The sequence below is a fragment of the Hemitrygon akajei genome, chromosome 18 (genome assembly GCF_048418815.1).
Source record: "Hemitrygon akajei chromosome 18, sHemAka1.3, whole genome shotgun sequence".
Lineage (NCBI taxonomy): Eukaryota > Metazoa > Chordata > Chondrichthyes > Myliobatiformes > Dasyatidae > Hemitrygon > Hemitrygon akajei.
In genome coordinates this window covers 40,088,215-40,108,421 of record NC_133141.1, presented here as the reverse complement: position 1 = coordinate 40,108,421, position 20,207 = coordinate 40,088,215, and the positions used below count along the sequence as shown (strand labels likewise).

The 20,207-nt window shown below is 38.7% G+C and overlaps 1 protein-coding gene across 2 annotated transcripts in view; it reads left to right on the top strand.

Moving 5' to 3' along the window:
• Positions 1 to 603: 603 nt before the first annotated feature.
• dnajc7 (DnaJ (Hsp40) homolog, subfamily C, member 7) overlaps positions 604 to 20,207 on the top strand; it is a 46,811-nt gene continuing 27,207 nt past the window's right edge. The window contains exons 1-6 of one of the 2 annotated variants that reach the window (XM_073071465.1): positions 627 to 739; positions 12,264 to 12,335; positions 15,800 to 15,888; positions 17,753 to 17,877; positions 19,217 to 19,330; positions 20,045 to 20,119. In XM_073071465.1, the coding sequence (XP_072927566.1) occupies positions 669 to 739; positions 12,264 to 12,335; positions 15,800 to 15,888; positions 17,753 to 17,877; positions 19,217 to 19,330; positions 20,045 to 20,119 (546 nt within the window). In that variant the 5' untranslated portion in view covers positions 627 to 668. Of the gene's footprint in view, positions 740 to 12,263; positions 12,336 to 15,799; positions 15,889 to 17,752; positions 17,878 to 19,216; positions 19,331 to 20,044; positions 20,120 to 20,207 lie in introns of both variants that reach the window. The other variant, XM_073071466.1, reaches the window with a different exon arrangement.

Genomic DNA, 20,207 nt, shown 5'->3' with positions numbered 1-20,207 from the left:
AACCCTTAGAACTGATCAGGTGCCAATCAATATTAGGGAAGTTAAAGTCACCCATGATAACAACCCTGTTATTTTTGCACCTTTCCAAAATCTGCCTCCCAATCTGAATAAAGAATGAATAAAGACATGTTACACCTAAAACTCTGGATTCTATGTAGTCCTTTCAATCACAACAGGCTGTATTGTGGTCAACCACAACAAGTGTTGGGAGTATTAAAGTCAATTATTGCCAATGCCAGGAGTATTGATGTCAATTATTGCCAGTGCTGGAATCTTCAATGAGAATAATTGCCAGTGCCTGTCCTATTGATGCCAATCATTGACAGTGCTAGCACCTTCAATGAAAATTATTGCTAGTGCTGGTTGTATTGATATCAGTCATTGCCTGTGCTGCCAGCATTGACATCAACCATTGCCAGCGCTAAAAGAATTGATGTCTACCATGGCCACTGCTCTAAGAATTGATTCTACCACTGCCAGTGTTCGGTAGCATTGCAGAGAATCTTTTCCACTGCCGGCAGCAGCAGTACCCCGCTGCCAGTACCGGTGGCAGCACTTATCCCTGGCACTAGTGCAGGGCGAGGTACTCCCGAGGGCTCCTCTTGGCCCGCCCCTGGGCGGCCCCCTTCTTGTTCCGGAAGCCGGTGCCCGGTTACAGGTGCTAAGAAATGGCGACCGGTGATTGCGATGTGGCGATGGTTTCCGAGTCCGATGTGATGTCGGAGGCGGAGGCAGAGAGGTAACATAGACGGGAAGGTTGGGAGAAAGGGGAAGTCCGGCGGGTGTTGGCGGCAGGAGATGGGAATATGGAAAGCTAGGCCGCCGGCAGCGAGCCTCGGCCTCGAGTAGAAACGCGGTCCGAGAGTCGCGGCCTAACGACGATACTGTGTATCGGAGAGGCTGCAGGCCCTGGAACGAGCAGTTCGAAGCTCACCCGAGAAACCGACTGCTTCCAATAGATCTGGAAACAACAGTTGTCGGGAGGAAAGTCCGAGGCTGGACCCAAGACTTGGGCCTCGGTCGTTAAGTGAAACTGAAGGTTGGGATTTGACCGAAAATAATATTCACCAACCACGAGTATTCATTTAAACGGAAACTTGAATTAGAATTTTCGACGGGAAGTCCTTCTATTGCTTGAGCACTTTTATTTTAAAACCTAGTAGTTCAAAATTAGAATCAGGTTTATTATCACCGGCATGTGACGTGAAATTTGTTACTCAGCAGTTCAATGCAATACATATCTAGCAGAGAAAAATTATAATAAAATATATTAATAATAAACAAGTACATCAATTACGTATATTAAATAGATTTTAAAAACGTGCAAGAACAGAAATAGTGAGGTAGTGTCCAATTGTATCTGCCCTTTATGTTCATATTGGACGGTAGATTCTAATAGTAATTTGTGTATGTAAGAACTACTCCGATAATTCAGTCAGAGTTTATAATTTCTAAAACATTCATTACTGAGACTTGGGGATCAAAAACAACGTGGTTCTTTCTGGTGCTGACACTACCCACGTGGAATTTTGCCTCAGGAAGGAAACAGGAATGGTGCTTCCATGAAAGTCTAGAACATTCCGCTTACACATCAGATATTAATATACCAGTTGTATTTTTCATACATCAGTATTGTACACCGCCTGAGAAGACTGCTCTAATTCCCTGATAGTTCTGTATTGATTAATTTGATTAGTGCATGTGATCAAAATGTTCTGGGCTATGCTGCAGCCAAAGATTACTCATTAATATTATGGATTTTTGTTTTCTGGTGTTTAAAGTAGCTACTTTCCCTTTAGATATAATGTTCTCAAATAAAGAATACCACTATTATATGCATTTATAAATGTATATATTATACATTTCTACAATTTATTCCAGTCAAATATCTTTTTATTTGGATATTACACCAGGATCACTGTCTTAAAATTAGAATTGGTCAGATATTAGAATACTAAAGCCTTTTGTGAAATATATTGAAGTACTTAAGATGATAAAAATGTTGCTGTGATTTGCCATTGGCACTCTCACCTTTGAATCTGCTTGTTATGGGTTCAGATTCCATTCCAGTGACTTGAACATAGAATTGTACATGAGGAGTGTTGTAGCGTTGGTAATGCTCCCTTTGGATGAGATGTTAAGTGGGGGGCGTATCTGCTCCCTCAGTTGTATGTCAGTGATTTTACAGCACTTTTTTGAAGAAAGGCAAAGGAGTTTGTGCTATCCCAGCCGATGTTTACCCATCAGTTAACATAAAAATAAGTTATCTTCACCTTGTTGTGGTGCCACATTTCCTAAATCAGAATTTCTTTATTGACTTAGATGATTTGATGGTGTGAAGGACATCCTCAACCCAAGGCATTTCATGAAATTATTTAATGGAGGAGCTGGGGAAAATGCGGCAAGATAGACTACCTAAACAGCATTAAGAACAGGTTATATGACAGTAAAATACTGGAAAATTTGAACATTTTTCCAAGTTCTTCCTTTTCCTCTACCACCCACCCCCAATGGCAAAAAGGATGTTCATACTGGGTAAAACTTGGAAAAAATTGAGACTGAAAATTTTAGAGGCATTAGGATTCTGGGAAATTTGCAACTAATATAAACTGGACAGGATCAGGACAGATATCCTCATGGTGGGAAGGGTGTGTGTTTGCTAATGCGGTCCAAGAAGAGGGACTGTGCTTAAAACTAAAATGGCAGGAGAAAAGGAACTTGAACAGGGAGGTAGAGAAAAAGGAAACAAGGAGAGAACTGAAAAGCAAAGGGAAATATGGCAAGAGGGCTAATAGTATAATAAAGAGTCTAAAGGTATTGTGCCTTGTTGTGCAGAGCATTTACACACATTCAAATCAAATTAAAATCAAATAAAGTTTAATTATCATTCAACCATACAGCCAAACAAGTGTTTCTCTGGGTCCAAGGTGTGAAACATTCACAGCACATTCAAAATAGCAAGCAAAAAAACCATATATAGTCCAAGACCCTGTACACCATGTCCCACAAATTTGTTGCTGTTGCTCACTTCTATTGTTTTCATGATTTTTTTTTCCCTTGGGGGGTTGCGCTCTTTTGGGTTCCTTGCTTTGTGACTGCCTGTAAGCAAACACATCTCAAGGTTGTATCATTTATCCATATTTTGAGGGTAAATGCACTTTGAATCTTTAAAATTGATGGTACAGTTCCAGACAATCCAGCCTGTTCCACTGATCAAACACTGGAGAGAAGCACTGACGGGAGAGGCCAGCCCCCAATCAAGCACTGACGCCACACTACACTGCCTCTGTTGTCTCCTCTCTTGGGCTGCAGCAGCAGGCAAGTCTACAGCTCGAGGTTTGGTCCTCGCCACAACCAAGGCTATGCAGCTGCCACGCTGCCTGTCTTACCACCAAACAAGGGAAACACGCCTGTGGCATCTTGTATTATTAATATCCAGGAGGGTCTTGTGATCACAAGAGAAATGTCAAAGACTATTTATTTGATTTGGTTGTCTATGGGTCCCCAAGCTACAGTGGTGATGAGAGAGAGGGAATGCACAAGAAATTGGAAATATATAGAACAAGAATTCAACTATACTTAGGAGTAACTTCAACTTACAACTGAACAAAGTAAATTAGCAGTAATATTGTGGAGGAAGAATTCCTGGTGATTTATTTATTTTGGACCAATACTTTGAACTAATTAGAGAACAGGCTGTTTCTAGACTGAGTATAGTCCAATGAGAAAAGAGGAATTATCAGTTTTGTGGATGATTCTTGGTGAAGAAGATGGATTGTGAGAACTGGCAAGGAACATAAAAATTGACTTTAAAATCTGTTAGAACTATGTGGAGAAAAAAATGTTAGTGAAGTCAAATGCAGTCAGTAATGGGGAAGTAGGAGCTATGATTGTGGATAAGAAAGTTGCTGAGCACTTAAACACATTTTGGCTCCATCACAAAGAACGACTTGCTCAGGCAGGCAACTTGGACAGAATGAACAAGTCAGGCCAAAGGGCCTGTTTCTATGCTGTATAACTCCAGGAAGACAGGCAACCAAAAATCTAGCAAATGGGAGGAACTTGAGGAAATCTTTACTAAGGAAGTAGTGTTGGGGGAAATAATGAAGGTAAAGTTTGACAAATCCTCAGAATCTGATATTCTGTACCCCACAATATCCTGGAAACTGAATGCTCTGGTGATCATCCTTCAAAATTGTTTGAACTCTAAGCAGGGTGAAGGGTTGTAAATATAACAATATTTTTAAAAAAGGGAATACAAATATGGTCCTATTACCCTAGCATTATGCTAGCATTTATTATAAAAGATGCTATTATGCTGGCATTTAATATAAACAGGACACTTGTAAAGCATATCAGGCTTGAATAAAGTCAAAGTAACGCACACAAAATACTGGAGGAACTCTGCAGGTCAGATACTATGTATGGAGGGAAATTTATTCTGGATTTCCAGCATCTGCATCTTATGTTTTTGCATGAACGCAGTATTGGTTTAGCAAGGGAAATCTGCTAGTTTTCTTTTGATGATGTACCTAGTAGAATAGATAAGGGAATTAAATACTTTATGGGGGTGGTGTAATAAACTAACATTGATTGAACATTTCTTGAATGAAAGGAAACATGAGGAGTAAGTATGTCTCTTTCTGAATGCAGAAAGGAAGTGCCATAATAGTGATTAGAGCTCTGCTGTTTACAATATTTATCGATGATTTGGATGAGGGAAGTAAATGTAACTCCTGCAGATTTGCAAATGACACAAAGCTGGGGAATATGAAAAGAGGATGGAAAGGGGTTCCAAAGTGATTTGGACAAGTTGAATGAGTGGACAAATGCATCACAGATGCAGTTCAATGTGCATAAATGTAAGGTTATCCATTTTGGTTCTAAATCAAAGGTAGATGCGGGAAGAGGAATGTACAATGAAGCCCAAGTGTCCTTGCCTGCTGCCCAGTGAAATGAGCATTCGGGTGTACCAAGTAGTTAAGAAAGCATATGGTATGTTGACCTTCATTGCAGGAAGATCTAAGGACTGGAGCAAGGATGTCTTGATGAGACCCTGGGGCTTTGTATGCATTTTGGTCTCCTTGAGCAAAGAAATTCCTGCCATAATAAAAATTGCAACTAATTTTTACTGGGCTGATTACCAGGATGACACATTTAATGTTTGAGGAGAGATTGATTTGATATTGGCCTACAGTAACTGGAATACTGGAGAATGAGAGATCATCTCACAGAAACCTAGACATTTCTAACAGGACTACATGAACTAGGCACAAGTGATTCTGCAGATGTTGGAAATCCTGAGCAACACACAAATGCTGGAGGAACTCAGCAAGTCAGGCAACATCTAGGGAGGGGAATAAACAGTTGATGTTTTGGGCTGAGATCCTTCATCAGGACTAAAAACAGGAATGGTGTTGCTGATGGTTAGAAAGGCCAGGACCAGGAGTCACAGCTTCAGGGTACAAGGTATACCATTTAGAACTGACGTCAGGAGAAATGTCTTCACCCAATGGGTATTCATTGCTCAACTGATGAAGGCAAGCATGCCATACGCTTCCTCCCCAATGATACTGATCTCACTGGCACTTATCCTGGCAAGCAGAACATGTGTTACACTTGCCCCTACACCTCCTCCCTCTCACTACCATTCAGGACCTCAAACAGTCCTTCCAGGTGAGGCAACACCTCACTTGTGAGTTTGTTGGGGTCTGGTGCTGCCGGTGTGGTCTCCTGTATATCGGTGAGATCCAACACAGATTGGGAGACCACTTCACCGAGCACCTATGCTCCATCCACCAGAAAAAGTGGGATCTCCCAGTGACCACCCATTTTAATTCCACGTCCCATTCCCATTCTGTTATGTCATTCCATCGCCTCCTCTACTGTCGCGATGAGGCCACACTTAGGTTGGAGGAACAACACCTTGTATTCCGTCTGGGTAGCCTCCAACCTGATGGCATGGACATCAATTTCTCAAACTTCCAGTAATGCTCCCTCCTTCACCATTCCCCATCTCCCTTCCTCCCTCTTACCTTGACTCTTTGCCTGCACATCGCTTCCCTTTGGGGCTCCTCCCTTCTCTTTCTAGCCCTCTTTTGCCAATCAAATTCCCAGTTCCTTTACTTCATCCCTCCCCCTCCCGGTTTCACTTATCACCTTGTATTTCTCTCTCCCTTCCCTTCCCCCACCTTTTATATCTTCTCATTGTTTTTCTCTCCAGTCCTGCCAAAGGGTCTCAGTCCAAAATGTTGATTGTACTTTTTTCCACAGATGCTGCCTGGCCTGCTGAGTTTCTCCAGCATTTTCTGTGTGCTGCCATACGCTTCCTTCACCCTATCTACCTGTGTCACCAGCTTTTGGAAACTTTGTAATTGTATTAGCAAACAATCTGCTGGAAGAACATTTAGGGTCCTCGGCCTCCGCTCTACAACACCCTGGAGGGCCCTGACATTCACTGTATAGAAAGATTTAGTATATAGGTAGTGAAAAGTACATACAGGAGTGAATGGTTAGAGATGTTTACATTGGGATTTACCAACAAACGGCCTTGATTCAGTAAGTAATTCTTTGTAGTTTTCAACCATTCAGTTGTTTTGGAAAGCATTCTTTTTCACTGAAATGTCCTATCAAAATGAGTTTCTACTTGTTTCTGTAGAGTTAAAATGGGCTTAAGTAAATTGCAGCATTCTCTTTGAAACTGAAGTAGGCAAAGGGCTCTCTCAACACTATTGGATGAATTCAATCAACACTAAAGATCTTAATTTTTAAGCATTTAGATGTGTGACACCTTTTAAGTTTCATTTATAGGTTTTTAATTTTAATAGATAATTGACTTGAAGCATAAAGTTATATTGATAACCTTATCCATTTGGGAGCAATATACAGTATTCCATTTCTGAAAATTCTTCCCAGATTGCTGTGGTGGCAAATGGTTGCACACTGATTTCATGCTAAAGGCATTTTATTCTTGAATGCCCTCATTGCTTTGAGTTTGCGTATCACTCAGTGTAAAACTGAGTCATAGAGTTCAAGTGATGCCACAAGTTGATCCCTGCTTTTAGTTGAAAGCCTTAGGCTTGGATGTCAGAGGGAGAGAAGAATTTAGAGTTCTCTCAATTTTTGTTTGTCCTTGTTGATAATTGGGGTTGCATGGTGTGTGTCATCCAAATAAGTTAACACAGTGTTAACACACTCCACCTTCTGATTTATATGAGAGTGCTACCAACTGAGCCCATTGTATTTCATAACATGCATATTACCCAATGTTAAGAGTTATTAGCAAATCAATGTTTTTTTCCCCTTTTTGCTTTTGGATGGAGCTCCTTGTGGACTATAATTATATAACTAATCTCATCTCTTTTTGAGAATTCAAGCACACTCAACTCACTGCTCAGTAAACCCACAACAAGCAATCTCATTGCTAATCATTGACTTAGTATTCTTCGTGGTTCTAATGTGATGAATCTGTGGAACTTGTTACTCATTAACTCCTGACTGTGGAGGTCAACTCACTGGGTACAGTCCTTATCTGCAGGGGATTGGTTCTGGGACCCCCCCCCCCCCGGCAGATACCAAAAAACGCAGATGCTCAAGTCCCTTATTTAACCTGTCTCAGTGCGGTGGACTTTAGGATCCGGTGGAGCTCAGGTCCCGCCGCCAGCAGTGTTTCTATTCCGTTGACGGAGAATGATCACGATTGAAAATAAAGTGGAGATAATAAAGCGATTGGAAAGAGGTGAAACGTCATTGGAAAAGCGTTAGGCTATAGTCAGTCACCAATCGGAACAATTTTAAAGGATAAAGTGAAAATAATGGAGCATGTGAAAGCCCCTGCCCTGATGAAAGTTACAATTATTAGTAAACAGCACAGTGGTTTAATTATTGAAATGCATATGTTTCTTAAGTGTTTTATATGCATAGAAGTCATTATTATAAACTTTTGAATTTAGTTCTTTTAATAATTCCAATTTCTCATGTAGTTGGTCTGTATGAGTTACACAAGAATCTGATTATGCTGGTTAAATGATGAAAATAGTAGTTTATGTAGCTGTTTAGTAGAATTTTGGTAGAATAGAATTTGTCTGTGTATGTTTCTTATAATATTGACTTATGGAGGAGCATTCCAGCTATCTGATTATTCTATATTGAATATATTTAGGCAGGGATCTGAAAACTCAGCTTGCTAACATGAGGCCGATGTAAAAGATGACAAGAAAACACAGTAATGATTAGTTAGGTTTTGAGGAGCTGCTGTTCTGGGAATATCAAAGGCACGCCAGTGATAATAAACCTGATTCTGATTTTGCAATCTGAAACATGAACTTTGAATTAATCTTTAAAAATAAAATAATACCTGAGATACACAATAAGTGAGAAAACATGTTTGAACAGAGAAACAGTTTCAGGTCAGAGACCTTTCTTCAGAATTGGAAACTTGAGAAAATACTTGAAAAGCAAGCTAATTACAGATACTGGAGATCTGTTTATCATATTTAACAGATCATTCTCTACTATTTGTGTCATCTTCCTTTCATTATTTCACAGGGACCATACCCTTTGCAACTTTGTGGTATGCTTTTGCATCCCCACCAGCCACCTGCCTTAGATACTTGCCCTTGCAACTGCAGGCTATGTAACACTTGCCTCTTCTTTTTGCACCATTCAAGAACCCAAAGAGTGTTTCCATGTAAAGCAATGATTCACTTGCACCTCTTCCAAGTTAGTGTATTGAATTAAATGTTCATAAACTGGCCCCCTCTGCTTTAGAGGAACCAAACACAAATTCAGTGGTTGCTTTGTGAAGTGCCTGCCCTCAGTCTGCAGGGCTGACCATGAGCGACCCATTACCTACCAGTTTAATTTCCCATCCCTCTCCCACTGTAACCCATCATTCTGTTACAAGGATGTCCAGTGCAAGCTGTGGAATAGTGCCTTATCTTCTGTCCAGGCATGTTGCAACCTTCTGGACTCATACTGAATTCTACAATTTAATGCAACTAGATTGCTGTCTGTATCAGTCATCCACCTGTGATACTGACTTAGCCGATGACTGTTTTATGCTCCTTTTTTTTTCCCCTCTGGGAATGGACATACACAGTCTGACCTCACAGGCTTGTCTTCCTGCTCAGCATTTTGTGGCTCCTACATTCTTTTCTCTATCTTGTTTTCAAACTGTTCCCATTCACACTGAGAGATAAAATTACTTACCACTTATTCCTATGTTCTCTGCAGTTTTACTAGCAAATCAGCTACTTGAACTTACATTTATTTGCAGGTCTTCTCAAAACATTATGCTGCACTGTGGACACTTGCTTACTAGTTTCCAACAAATCACTTAATTCCTAATTACATGCTGCAAAGAAAAACCACAGCTAAGAGATTTATAACTATATTTCCCTTGTAGCTGTTCTTTTGGGGAAAGGAAAAGCTGAAGGGTAATTGGATGGACATCCTTGCACTGTAAAGCTGTTTGACGAGGTAGATATAAAGACAGGGTCTTGACATTACATTCAGAGGTGAAGTGATAGTAATTGCACCTGATCTGAAGAAAACTGCACCAAGATCTATTGATCTTTTGACTTGGGTTTCTCATTTTCTTACATAGTAATGCTCAAGATTAAATTTGAGAACATTAGCAACATTGATGTCAAGCTAAATGAGTAGTTAGTTAAACTGATGGATTCTGTCAGAAAGCAGACTGGGAAGGAACAATAAACAAAGCACAAAATAATACGTAAGATAGAAGCTGAAATATGTGGAAGAGAATCAAGGAATTACAATTCAGACAAACTTAATTTTGTTTTACAAAAGTAAATTTGTAAATGAGTAATATGAGTTGGTTAATGCAGGATATCTTTAACATGTTCTCTCAATTTGTGCAATAGAACATAATCTTTTTAATTATCAGAGTAGTTAATAAAATTAATCATCACATATCTAATTTATTTTACTTAGAATCCTGCCATCAGATGTAAAATCTGGGCTATTTCTGGGGATGTTCAAATCTGTAACATGTTTGTCATTAATCATCTAAGGAATTATTGGCTGTCCCTGTGTAAATCAGTGGGTTTTATAGATGTCCTTAAGTTGATTTTGTCTACAAGTGAGAAAATACACAAAAATCACTCTATGGTGACTATATTTCTGTAGTATTGTAAAGAAAGGCATCAAAAACACAGGGCTGTTAAACACAATTACTGAAATGGAGCGAGGGTGGAGGAAACTAGTTCTGTCACTCATAGGAATGAACATTGGACTTTAGAATTTAATAATATTATAGGAGGTCATTTGTATGTGTGGGTGTCCAGAAGTTGGGTGCTCATAACTTGGGATGGCCTGAATGGAGGAACATTTTGCTCCTGCTTTGACTGGCATTGAGATACTAAACAATAATTTAGATAATTAAGGGGACAAGTGAGCAGGGTTTTACTGTTGGCTTGGAAGGAGTGTTTTGGAAAAATGTTGTATAAACATGTATATTATAATTCACTTACAGTTCTGAGAAAACATGTTTTAATTAATATGATAGAAGAGATGGTGAATGCAAATAGCCCCTGGTTTAACAAGGGTTTAGTTCTGCAAATTTTCAAAATCATTTGGAGTTTACTCGATTGTTTTTGGACTGTAGTGCCATTGGATTGTCACTCATTTTGCTAGTACAGTCGGCCCTCCTTATCCGCGAGTTCCGCATGCGCGAATTCAACCAACCGCGAATCGCGAAAACCCAGAAGTGCTCTTCCAGCACTTGTTGTTCGAGCATGTACAGACTTTTTTTCTTGTCATTATTCCCTAAACAATGCAGTATAACAACTATTTTTACATAGCATTTACATTGTATTAGGTATTATAAGTAATCTAGAGATGATTTAAAGTATGCGGGAGGATGCGCATAGGTTATCATGGATCGGGATTGAAAAAAAATCGAAAGCTCTCTTACTAAGTAAGTCGAAACAGGTACATCTGGTATTATTTAGCATCAGTCAAACGTTTGTCTTAGTATATAGTATATATTTTACCTTTCTATGCATATAAAACACTTATGAACATTTGTTTCAGTGCCAAGCTAGGGAACGGAAGTTCCGGAGTTCGATCCAGTGACAGATCGCTCCCGAGCGTGCTTTCCATCCGTGCCTGGTTGATGTGGAGGATCAAAAACCCAAAACCCAATAATTAAACCACTGCGTTGCTTAGTAATAATTGTAGCTTTCATCGGGGCAGGGGCTTTCTCACTTCATCCTTTAAAATTGTTCCGATCGTTGACCGACTGTAGCCTAACAGTTTTCCAATGACCGATGGCGTTTCACCTCTTTCCGATCACTTTATTATTCCCACTTTATTTTCAATCGTGATCGTGATTATTTTCGTGAACAGAAACACTGCAGATTCAGAAGTGCGCCACCGGGTCCTAATGTCCACCGCACTGAGACAGGTTAAATAAGGTCTGGGGTTCCACTGGGTCCTAAGGTCCACTGCATTGTGACAGGTTGAATAAGGGACTTGAGCATCCTTGGTTTTTTTTGGTATCTGCGAGGGGTCCTGGAACCAATCCCTCGCGGATACGGAGGGCTGGCTGTGTTCATTGCAGAATTAAATGCGGAATTGATGATAAATGAAGTCTGGTGAGAGTTGATCACACATCCACTGCTGATTGTAGCAGGTAGCGGAAGAAGTTCAAGTTGATTGTCATCTGACTGTACATATATATAACCAAACAAAACAACATTCCTCCACACCACGGTGAACCCAGACAACATGTATCACACACAGCACATAAACCAAAATATTATACTACAAATAAGTTAATGAAATATAATTCAAAATGCATCACAGCACAGGTAAACAGTATGGTAAACAGCTCACTGTCCTAGTGACAATACCTCAGTGGTGACAGGGCCTGAGGGAAGAAGCCATTACCCTGTCTGGCAGTCCTAGTCCTGATGTTTCTGTACCTCCTTCTGGATGGTAGTGGGTCAAAGAAATTGTAGGACAGGTGGTAGTGATCCTCAACAATGCTTTGGGCCCTCTGTCTGCAACGCTCCCGGTAAATGTCACAAATGTTTCATCCATTGCAATGTTGTTTTTAAACGATTAAAAAAATTTTCATTGTGAGCAGGGTTATTTATGATATATTCGGTGTATTAATTCTGTCCACCATAATTTAAGAATTTAGTTGAAAATCACTAGTGATTTTCACAAAAACAGCCACATGAAATTAGAAACTGGAACTTGCTGTTTGCATTTTACTCTTTATCATTACTCAGTGATTGGATGTCTTCGCTCGTGGGAAGGAAGGACAGAGCAACACACAGAGGAATGCTGGAGGAACTCAGCAGGTCAGGCAGTGTCTTTGGAACTGAAGGGCAGGTTAATTTCATAAACACGAGATTCTGCAGATGCTGGAAATCTAGAGTAAGAACAAAATACTGGAAGAACGCAGCTGATCAGGCAGGCAGAATCTTTATTTCACTCCATAGATGCTGCCTGGCCTGCTGAGTTCCTCCAGTGCTTTGTGTGTCCCCCAGAATATGTTACCTCTGAAGATTTGTGGTTTCTGGAACCTAGGAAGCCATGACAGAAGTGTGTTAGTGTGACTGCCAAGTTGGGCTGCTAAGTAAGGTGCACATAACATAGTAAATTCTATATTGGAAATTTGGGTCTCTTGTTAATTTACCTTTTCACAGTCTTTTCAAGATTTTTGATGGAATGAAAGTTGCATAATGTTTCTCACAACTTTGGGTTATTTCTCAGGGGAAAATATAGGTAAATGCACTTTGTTTTTAGCAAGGTCCCACAGCCAGCAATTAAATAAATGAGAAGAAAATTTGATTTGGTGCTGATTGAAACATTAGTCAGGACATTAGAGAAGCACTTTGAAAAGCACTGTTGGATCTCTTGCATGCTTGCTTAGTGCTGTGTTGAAATGTCAGCCTAGATTAGTCTTGGATTTGAACTTGTAACTTTCTGACTCCTGAGCCAAATCAGGCATTGCATTCTTTCTCAGTCTGTCCATGTAGTTCCCTGGATCAACTTCGTGAACATTCAGAATTAGTTACAAGAATTTGGCTGTCAGTTTGAGAGAATGCAGTAGTGGTTGTGTTTAGGTAGTACTGAAGTACTCCAGAGTAGGAAATTTAATCACAACCACTTAAACTTGCGACTGCTTTAAAGAAACATCCTAGAGCACTTCACAGATATATTTCAGATAGAAACAGATGCGATTAATAACCACAAGTACTTTCAAGAGATGTTGCAGCAACGGCTTGTACACAGAGTTCTGGGCAATATCACTTTGGTTAGGCTCCAACAGATTCATTGGAAGGCAATTCTTCTGGATTCTGGGTGTATCAAATGTCCTCTTGTCATAGTACAGCTTAATGCCATGACTCAAAACACCAGAGCATTGAATGGCCTATGTGGCAGCACAATTGTGAATCAATTGTGTCAAACAAATCTTAAATACCCATGCTGCAGATAAATCCTGGGAGATTAACATCTTTATTTCAGTGCTGTTGACCACAGAAGACCTATGTGTCAGCAGTTAATAACGTGCTCATAAAGTTAAAAATGTCTTTGAAATCTGCATCCATCAAAGACAGGCTCTGGGTTCTTGCTGTTGATTATGTGTGTTCCCTTTGACTGAATGCTCCTTTTAATGAGGGCAATTCTCCCACGAAGTAATATTTTAATTTATAGAACCACAAAATAAAAGATACAGCTGCTGAAGTGTTAAAAAATCAAGTGTGGCACTAAAAGCAACCCACACTGATCAGATCCAGTTTGCCTGAGATATTGCATCTGGTGATTAAACCCATAACCAGCATAACTTATTTCTTTGAATGTCATTTTTAAATCCATAATTAAGATCAGCTTCAAAACATGTACGTCAAAACACAGTGAAATGGGTCGTTTTGCAGGTTGTGCTGGGGGCAGCCCACAAGTGTCGCCACGCTTCTGCTGCCAACATAGCAGGATCACATCTCAGTAACCCTAACCAATGTGGGAGGAAACCAGAACACCCAGAGCAAACCCATGTGGTCACAAGATGAATGTACAGACAGCGACAGCTATAAAGCGAATGTGTTAGCCACTACACTATGTGCCACAGTTTTGCAAAACAAAGTGACTTACAGATCAATTGTTTGCTGTCTTTACTTGTAATAGCTGTGACGAAAATGGGGCTGGCGTCGTGTGTTTTCAATATTTTGTCAATGCCATATTGGGAACAAATATAGGACTACTAGAAGGAGTCACTTAAATGAGGAGTGTTTCATTTGGCAGGTAGTTTTATCATCAACTAATCCATTTAGGAGTCTGGAATTGCAGGAATAACTTCTAATGTTACTCTTTCTATGTATAGATGGAGCTTTTTGGTATTTCATGCACTTGTCAAGGACGCACATACTCTGTGGTATTTGAATGACTTCACCCAGATATCTTGCTGTGCTTATGAACTGATAATTAAGGCTACCTTTCGAAAGTCTTTTTTGGGACATTTCTCTTTTCAGCTTCCATTGTGTTTCATATTTATGTCATTAATGTGCCCCTCTGTAAGCATGTTAATTATCGCTATGTTCACATTCTTTCCCATTACTTTCTCCTTGACAGAGAATTTGCTGGAAATATGAATCATATTCTAAAATAGATGCAACAGTTCATGAGCTTTGCTGGTGGTGGTGTCACTTGAGATGTACTGTAAATCTACCTTTTCATTTTGGTGCTGATGTATTCACAAATTCATGGCAATTTTTGTTTCAATTTCAGATTTTTAACTTTCATTTTCATTTCTCAACTCTGCTCCTTGAGTATCAGACAATTCCATCATTTTTTTTGGAAGTGGTTGCAGACTGGCTGAACATTCAAGGACAAATCTCGTGTGCCTCATTTGGGATTTGGGTCTAGTGCCTTCAATGCAATATGATTGGAATTAATTTTTTTGGTATCTTCTCGAAGTGTTGTGCAATCCTTGAAAAGCCCTAACACACACTGTCTGCCAGAGGGAAAGAAGAACTTGGCTGTTCTTAATCATAGAATTGCTGTTTTGCAAATTGTAAAATGTTTCTGATGGTTTCTGCCACCAGTGTGGAAAAGTCTAGAAGCGTAGAACTTTGTGGATCCAGTGGTTTCCATTGCTACAGATGATTCAGTCCTGTGGTCCTAATCTGTTCACTCCTTTGTCAGCTGTTCCTGGACATGAGGTCCACAGGTCAGACTGTCCATCTCTAGATTGCCCTGAGAAAACTGGTTGGTCAGGAGTTTTTGTTTGTTTCACAGCAACCAAATGTGGGCTCTTAAGAGGATGTGAAAGTCAACCATATTATTAGAGAGCACAATTTAGGACTGGCTGATTCCTTTCCGTCCTGCTTGGTGGCGCAATAATATCAGCACCGGACTCGGGAGCGAAGGTTCCCTGGTTCAAATCCAAGTCGGGTTGAGTGTTGAGCTAGCAACTCAGCCTCGTAAAAACAGGAATAGCTTGCTACGGAAACACAGTCAAAAGACGGTGCCTTGATAACTCCACTGCTGAGTTAAGGGCTATTCTTCTTCTTTGATTCCCTTCTCAGATGGCATTCATGAACCAGTTTGAAGTCAGTTGCCTATTTCAAAGGTGCAGATAAGTCATAGGCATCTTTCACAGGTCAAGGTACTGCATTTTATTTAGTTGAGTAACTCAAATCTCAAGCATGTTTAAAATTCTTCAGAATGATTGAAAGGCAATAGTGGAATGTATTATATTGATGACAAAGCATTGACATGTATTTAATGTATAAAATTAAAGCTTTTTTTTTTAATTTTGCAGAAGAGCCGAATCATTTAAAGAAATAGGAAATGAATTTTATGGGAAGAAAGACTACAATGAAGCATACAATCATTACACAAAAGCAATAGGTAAGGATATGGTTTAAGCCATTACTTTGTCATTAGTGTCGAATCATGAGATACTCGCAGACTTTTTAAGTGGACACAGCAGTTATGTTTTAAATGCTGGTGTTCAGTTAAAACTATCTACTGCAGTTCTCTGGACTATTACTTTTCAACTATAATTTATAAATGAAAACCTAATCAATTGATAAAATTAAAAGGTCATCTCTCTGTTTCATTTTGATAATTTTACTCTTTGTTGGCTGCTGTATTGAACTTGTGCAACTTGTAATATCTGATTGAAGAGAAATTCTTATGGAATTACATTGCAGAAATTATGGGAATTAGGAATTTGTCGTAATGTCATACTTGTCTTGAGACAATTTAATACGAAAATGGCTACTGAGCAAAACCTGAAAAATATCCAAAAATTATTAAAATATACAAACTGTGGCTACATATATTTGTTATGTGGATCCTGAATTTTAATCTGAATTAAGCTTAATTGGCAAGGAAGATGTAACACAGAATCTGAGGAAGAATATGCCAGAAGAGTTTGTTAAACCCAGGGAAAATGAAAACAAGTTACCTTGATACTTTCAATATCGTAAAACAAGGTTAACAGCTACAAGGGTACAAATGACCTCAGGTGCCTTGGACCATTCATTTCATCACTACTCAGGGATAAAAGCAGGCATGAAAATTAGAAGATGGTATGATCAGGCTTGATTCTGTTGGCACCTTTGGTTAATTGGCCTATGTACTTTGGTGCAAGGTAACAGAAAGTTCCTGGCAGCTGCTACTTAAAAATTCAGAAAGAAAAACAAATAGAAGAAAGGAAAGAAAGAAATATGCAAAAATATATTTGAAAAACTTTATTGCTAAACTTCACAAACTACTAGTATTGTCTTTCTCTGTGGTTTTTATAATTTCATCTCAGAGGCTTATTAAATCTGGTTTTATTTTTGCCACAATATGTTTATTTGCATTTTAATGCCACAAAATACAGCTTTTACCTTCCTATATTTTCTTATATTATTCAGAAAATACACAATATGCTATAATGCTAGCTCGGGTAGAAATAAACTGCATAGGATGTTGTAAAACATTTGACTTCTGGTTAGTTTTACAAACTTACTTTTCAGAATAGCACTAGAATATTAATAGTTTGTGAAACTTAGGTTTTTTGCTGCTCCCTTATATAATATGACAAATAAGGTGATCATCTGCTTTACCACCAGCTGCCTGTCACCTACCTACCCATCCTCCAGGTATGGAAAACCCACTTGTTTTTATGAACAGTAATTTGAGGGTGTCAGGCAAACATGAACTAAAAGCTGTTTATGTAATACATAATTAACAATGGTATTGACGTTGTGTAGGCCAACAGTAATTTCTGTAGAGCAGGAGTTCAATAAAAGTGCCTAACATCTCCACAAAATGGTGAAAGTTCATTCTGACTAAACTATTGCAATTAGTAGATTTATTAACTGGATATGGGTATCATAAGCAATTCTTACTTGGCCTTGAGCTGTGTGCATTGTGGAGTTATTTCAGAGGGCATGTTCACATTTATTTGCATTTGCCAAGAATGCACAGGCAGTTTTTCTCTGAATGACAATTAATAAACTTTTTATTTTGTTTTGCATCAGTTTAGTGGTCTTATTGCCATTATTGATACTAGCTCTTTCTTGCAGAACTTTTAAACTCTGCCACACCCCCACCCCAAACTCCAACATGGTCTCATGATTAGCAACATAGTCTCAAAGATTGCTCATGGAGTACTTTACCAACATTTATATGAAGTGGGTTAAAATTAATGTTGATTTTAATATAAAGTCTGCATTGTGGAATTTCTTCTAAAATAACAAATATTCTTTTGTTTAACCAGATACCTGCCCTAAAAATGCCAGTTACTATGGTAATCGAGCAGCTACTCTTATGATGATGGGTAAAGTCCGGGAGGCCCTTGAAGATGCACAGCAAGCTGTGAGGTTGGATGATACTTTTGTGAAGGTATGTCATGGGTGATCAGTCTGAAACTTAATTATGTGTGATGGTGAAACCCCTGTTTTTATCCCCCAAATGACATAAAACACTTCCATTGAACTTGTAGGCATTACATTACTGCTTCACATGGTAAATAAAAGAAATTTGTTCCCTTTAAATCTACTTGGTGGTTTACAACCCAGAAGTAAGTGTGACTTCTGAATATATTTGCGTTCTCTTAAACCAGATCATTGTAAATTGTTTTATTTTTGGAATGTATTGAAACACTTCCTTAAAAGGTAATGTATCTTTTGAGGATATTGGAGGTCACATCTGTTAAATTTTTATAAATAGTATATAGATGTGTCTTCATAGACATTCAAATTAGAGCTTAAATATTGGGATCGATCTCGTTTTTATAAATATGCGCATGTTTGCTTTAGACAGTGAAACTAGCAATGCTTGTTAATTGTAACTCTGCTGAAGAGCATGACACAATTCTTTTGTTATCTTTTCTCAGAGATGTAAATATTGAGATGCATAATTTATCAGTTCACTTTTCCCACTTTTCCAGCAAAGATCCCCAGTAACAAATCCTAGCTTAATATATTGTTCAAGTTACAATAACAAAATGTCTGTGTCATTGGACTAGCAGCCAAAGTTATGGACTGTTGTTCCAAAGCCTCGAGTTAAAATTCCATTCTGGTAACTAAGGAATTATGTAATTTTCTAAAAATCCACAAAATTGTCTTCTAAAAAAAACATCTGATTCACTAATGTCCTTTAGGGAAGGATATTTGCCATCCTTGCCCCCTTTGGCCTATACATAATACGAGGCCCTGCAATGTAGTTGATGACCCAGGACAGTTAGGGATGTACAATAAATGCTGCTGTTGCCAGCAGTGTCTTCATTCTGCAACTGAATATATTAAAAACATAGCCTGAAATGTGCATGGTTCCAAATACTTATGTAACCCTCAAGTTCTGTTGGCTGCGTAAATCTAGGGAAGACTATCTCGGGCCCATTACATTAGCAGTGAAACCTTTCCCAGGGTATTACACTTATAGCATAAATAATTAGATATGTACTAATGATTAGATTTCATTGATGGTCTCATGGTAACCCCAGTTTATTCTGACATGATTTTGTTGTTTAATTTCTTAGCTTATGTCATTACCTCTCCATGAGTTTCTGATGTACACCAACAAAACTATTTCTGCCTTTAGGTTTCAAATTTCATTACTACTTAGAAGTGAAGAGGGGGTTGGAGACCTTTCAAAAGCAGATTTTATTCTGTGTCAGCAGTTCTTCATGTTACAGATTTTTCAAACACTGCTAAGTAGTCTAGTTATGTTCTAACTTTAGGGTCACCTGCGAGAGGGGAAATGTCATCTTTCCTTAGGGAATGCAATGGCCGCTCGCCGGTGTTTTTGTAAAGTTCTGGAACTTGAAAGTGACAACACTCAGGCACTCACTGAGGTAAGGAGCATATCTCTTATAAATACCTCCAGCTCTTAACTTCTTAACTTAGCAAACAACAATACATGATTCTAATGGGGAGATAGAAGGATGAATTGTGTTAACAGCTGCAGCCTAAGATCAATCCTGCTGCCAGCAAACTGTAAAATCTTGATTCAAATTCAAATAGGGCAAGATATCAAATTCTTTTCCAAAGTGAATTTGATTGTTAAAGGAGAGTGGTGCTGAGACTGAAGCAGAAGCCAAATTGCATTGCGGAAAAAAAATCGTACAGGGACCTGTGTAGTTATATCAAGTTGATTTTAATTTCTGCAGAATAAATAAATTTTATGAAGGCTGATTGTTTTGAAGGGATATGAGGATATTGATATTAAACAAAAAGGGATTAAGAGGAATCTGACAGGCAAGAGTTAGAAGGACATGAAGGTGGTGGTTCTGGGCTTTACTGAAACAAAAGTATTTAAATATACTTTAAGCACTGACAGATGACTTCTGTTTCTTCTGTCCAGTACTTCTCTCCTGTGTGCTTCTGGGCCTATTTTATTATACACACAAAATATTTGGACGTCATAATCTGGTGACACACAGGACTGTGCTGCCTAATGTTGTACGATAGAGCTAACTTATTCCAAACCCAGGTTTAATGTTGAGCTTTTTTTGAGAAATTTGACATTGTACTGGACCTTCAGTTTAGCTGTCCTGTTCTGTCTCTAGTTGAAGAATGCAGACGCAGTATTGGAGTATGAAAGAATAGCTGAAATTGACTTTGGGAAAAGAGATTTCAGAAAGGTAATCCTCCATTTCTTCATAAGTATGTTAATAGAAATGAATTAAACATTAATTTGTAACAACTTGGGAATTAAAAGATTTTTTTAAT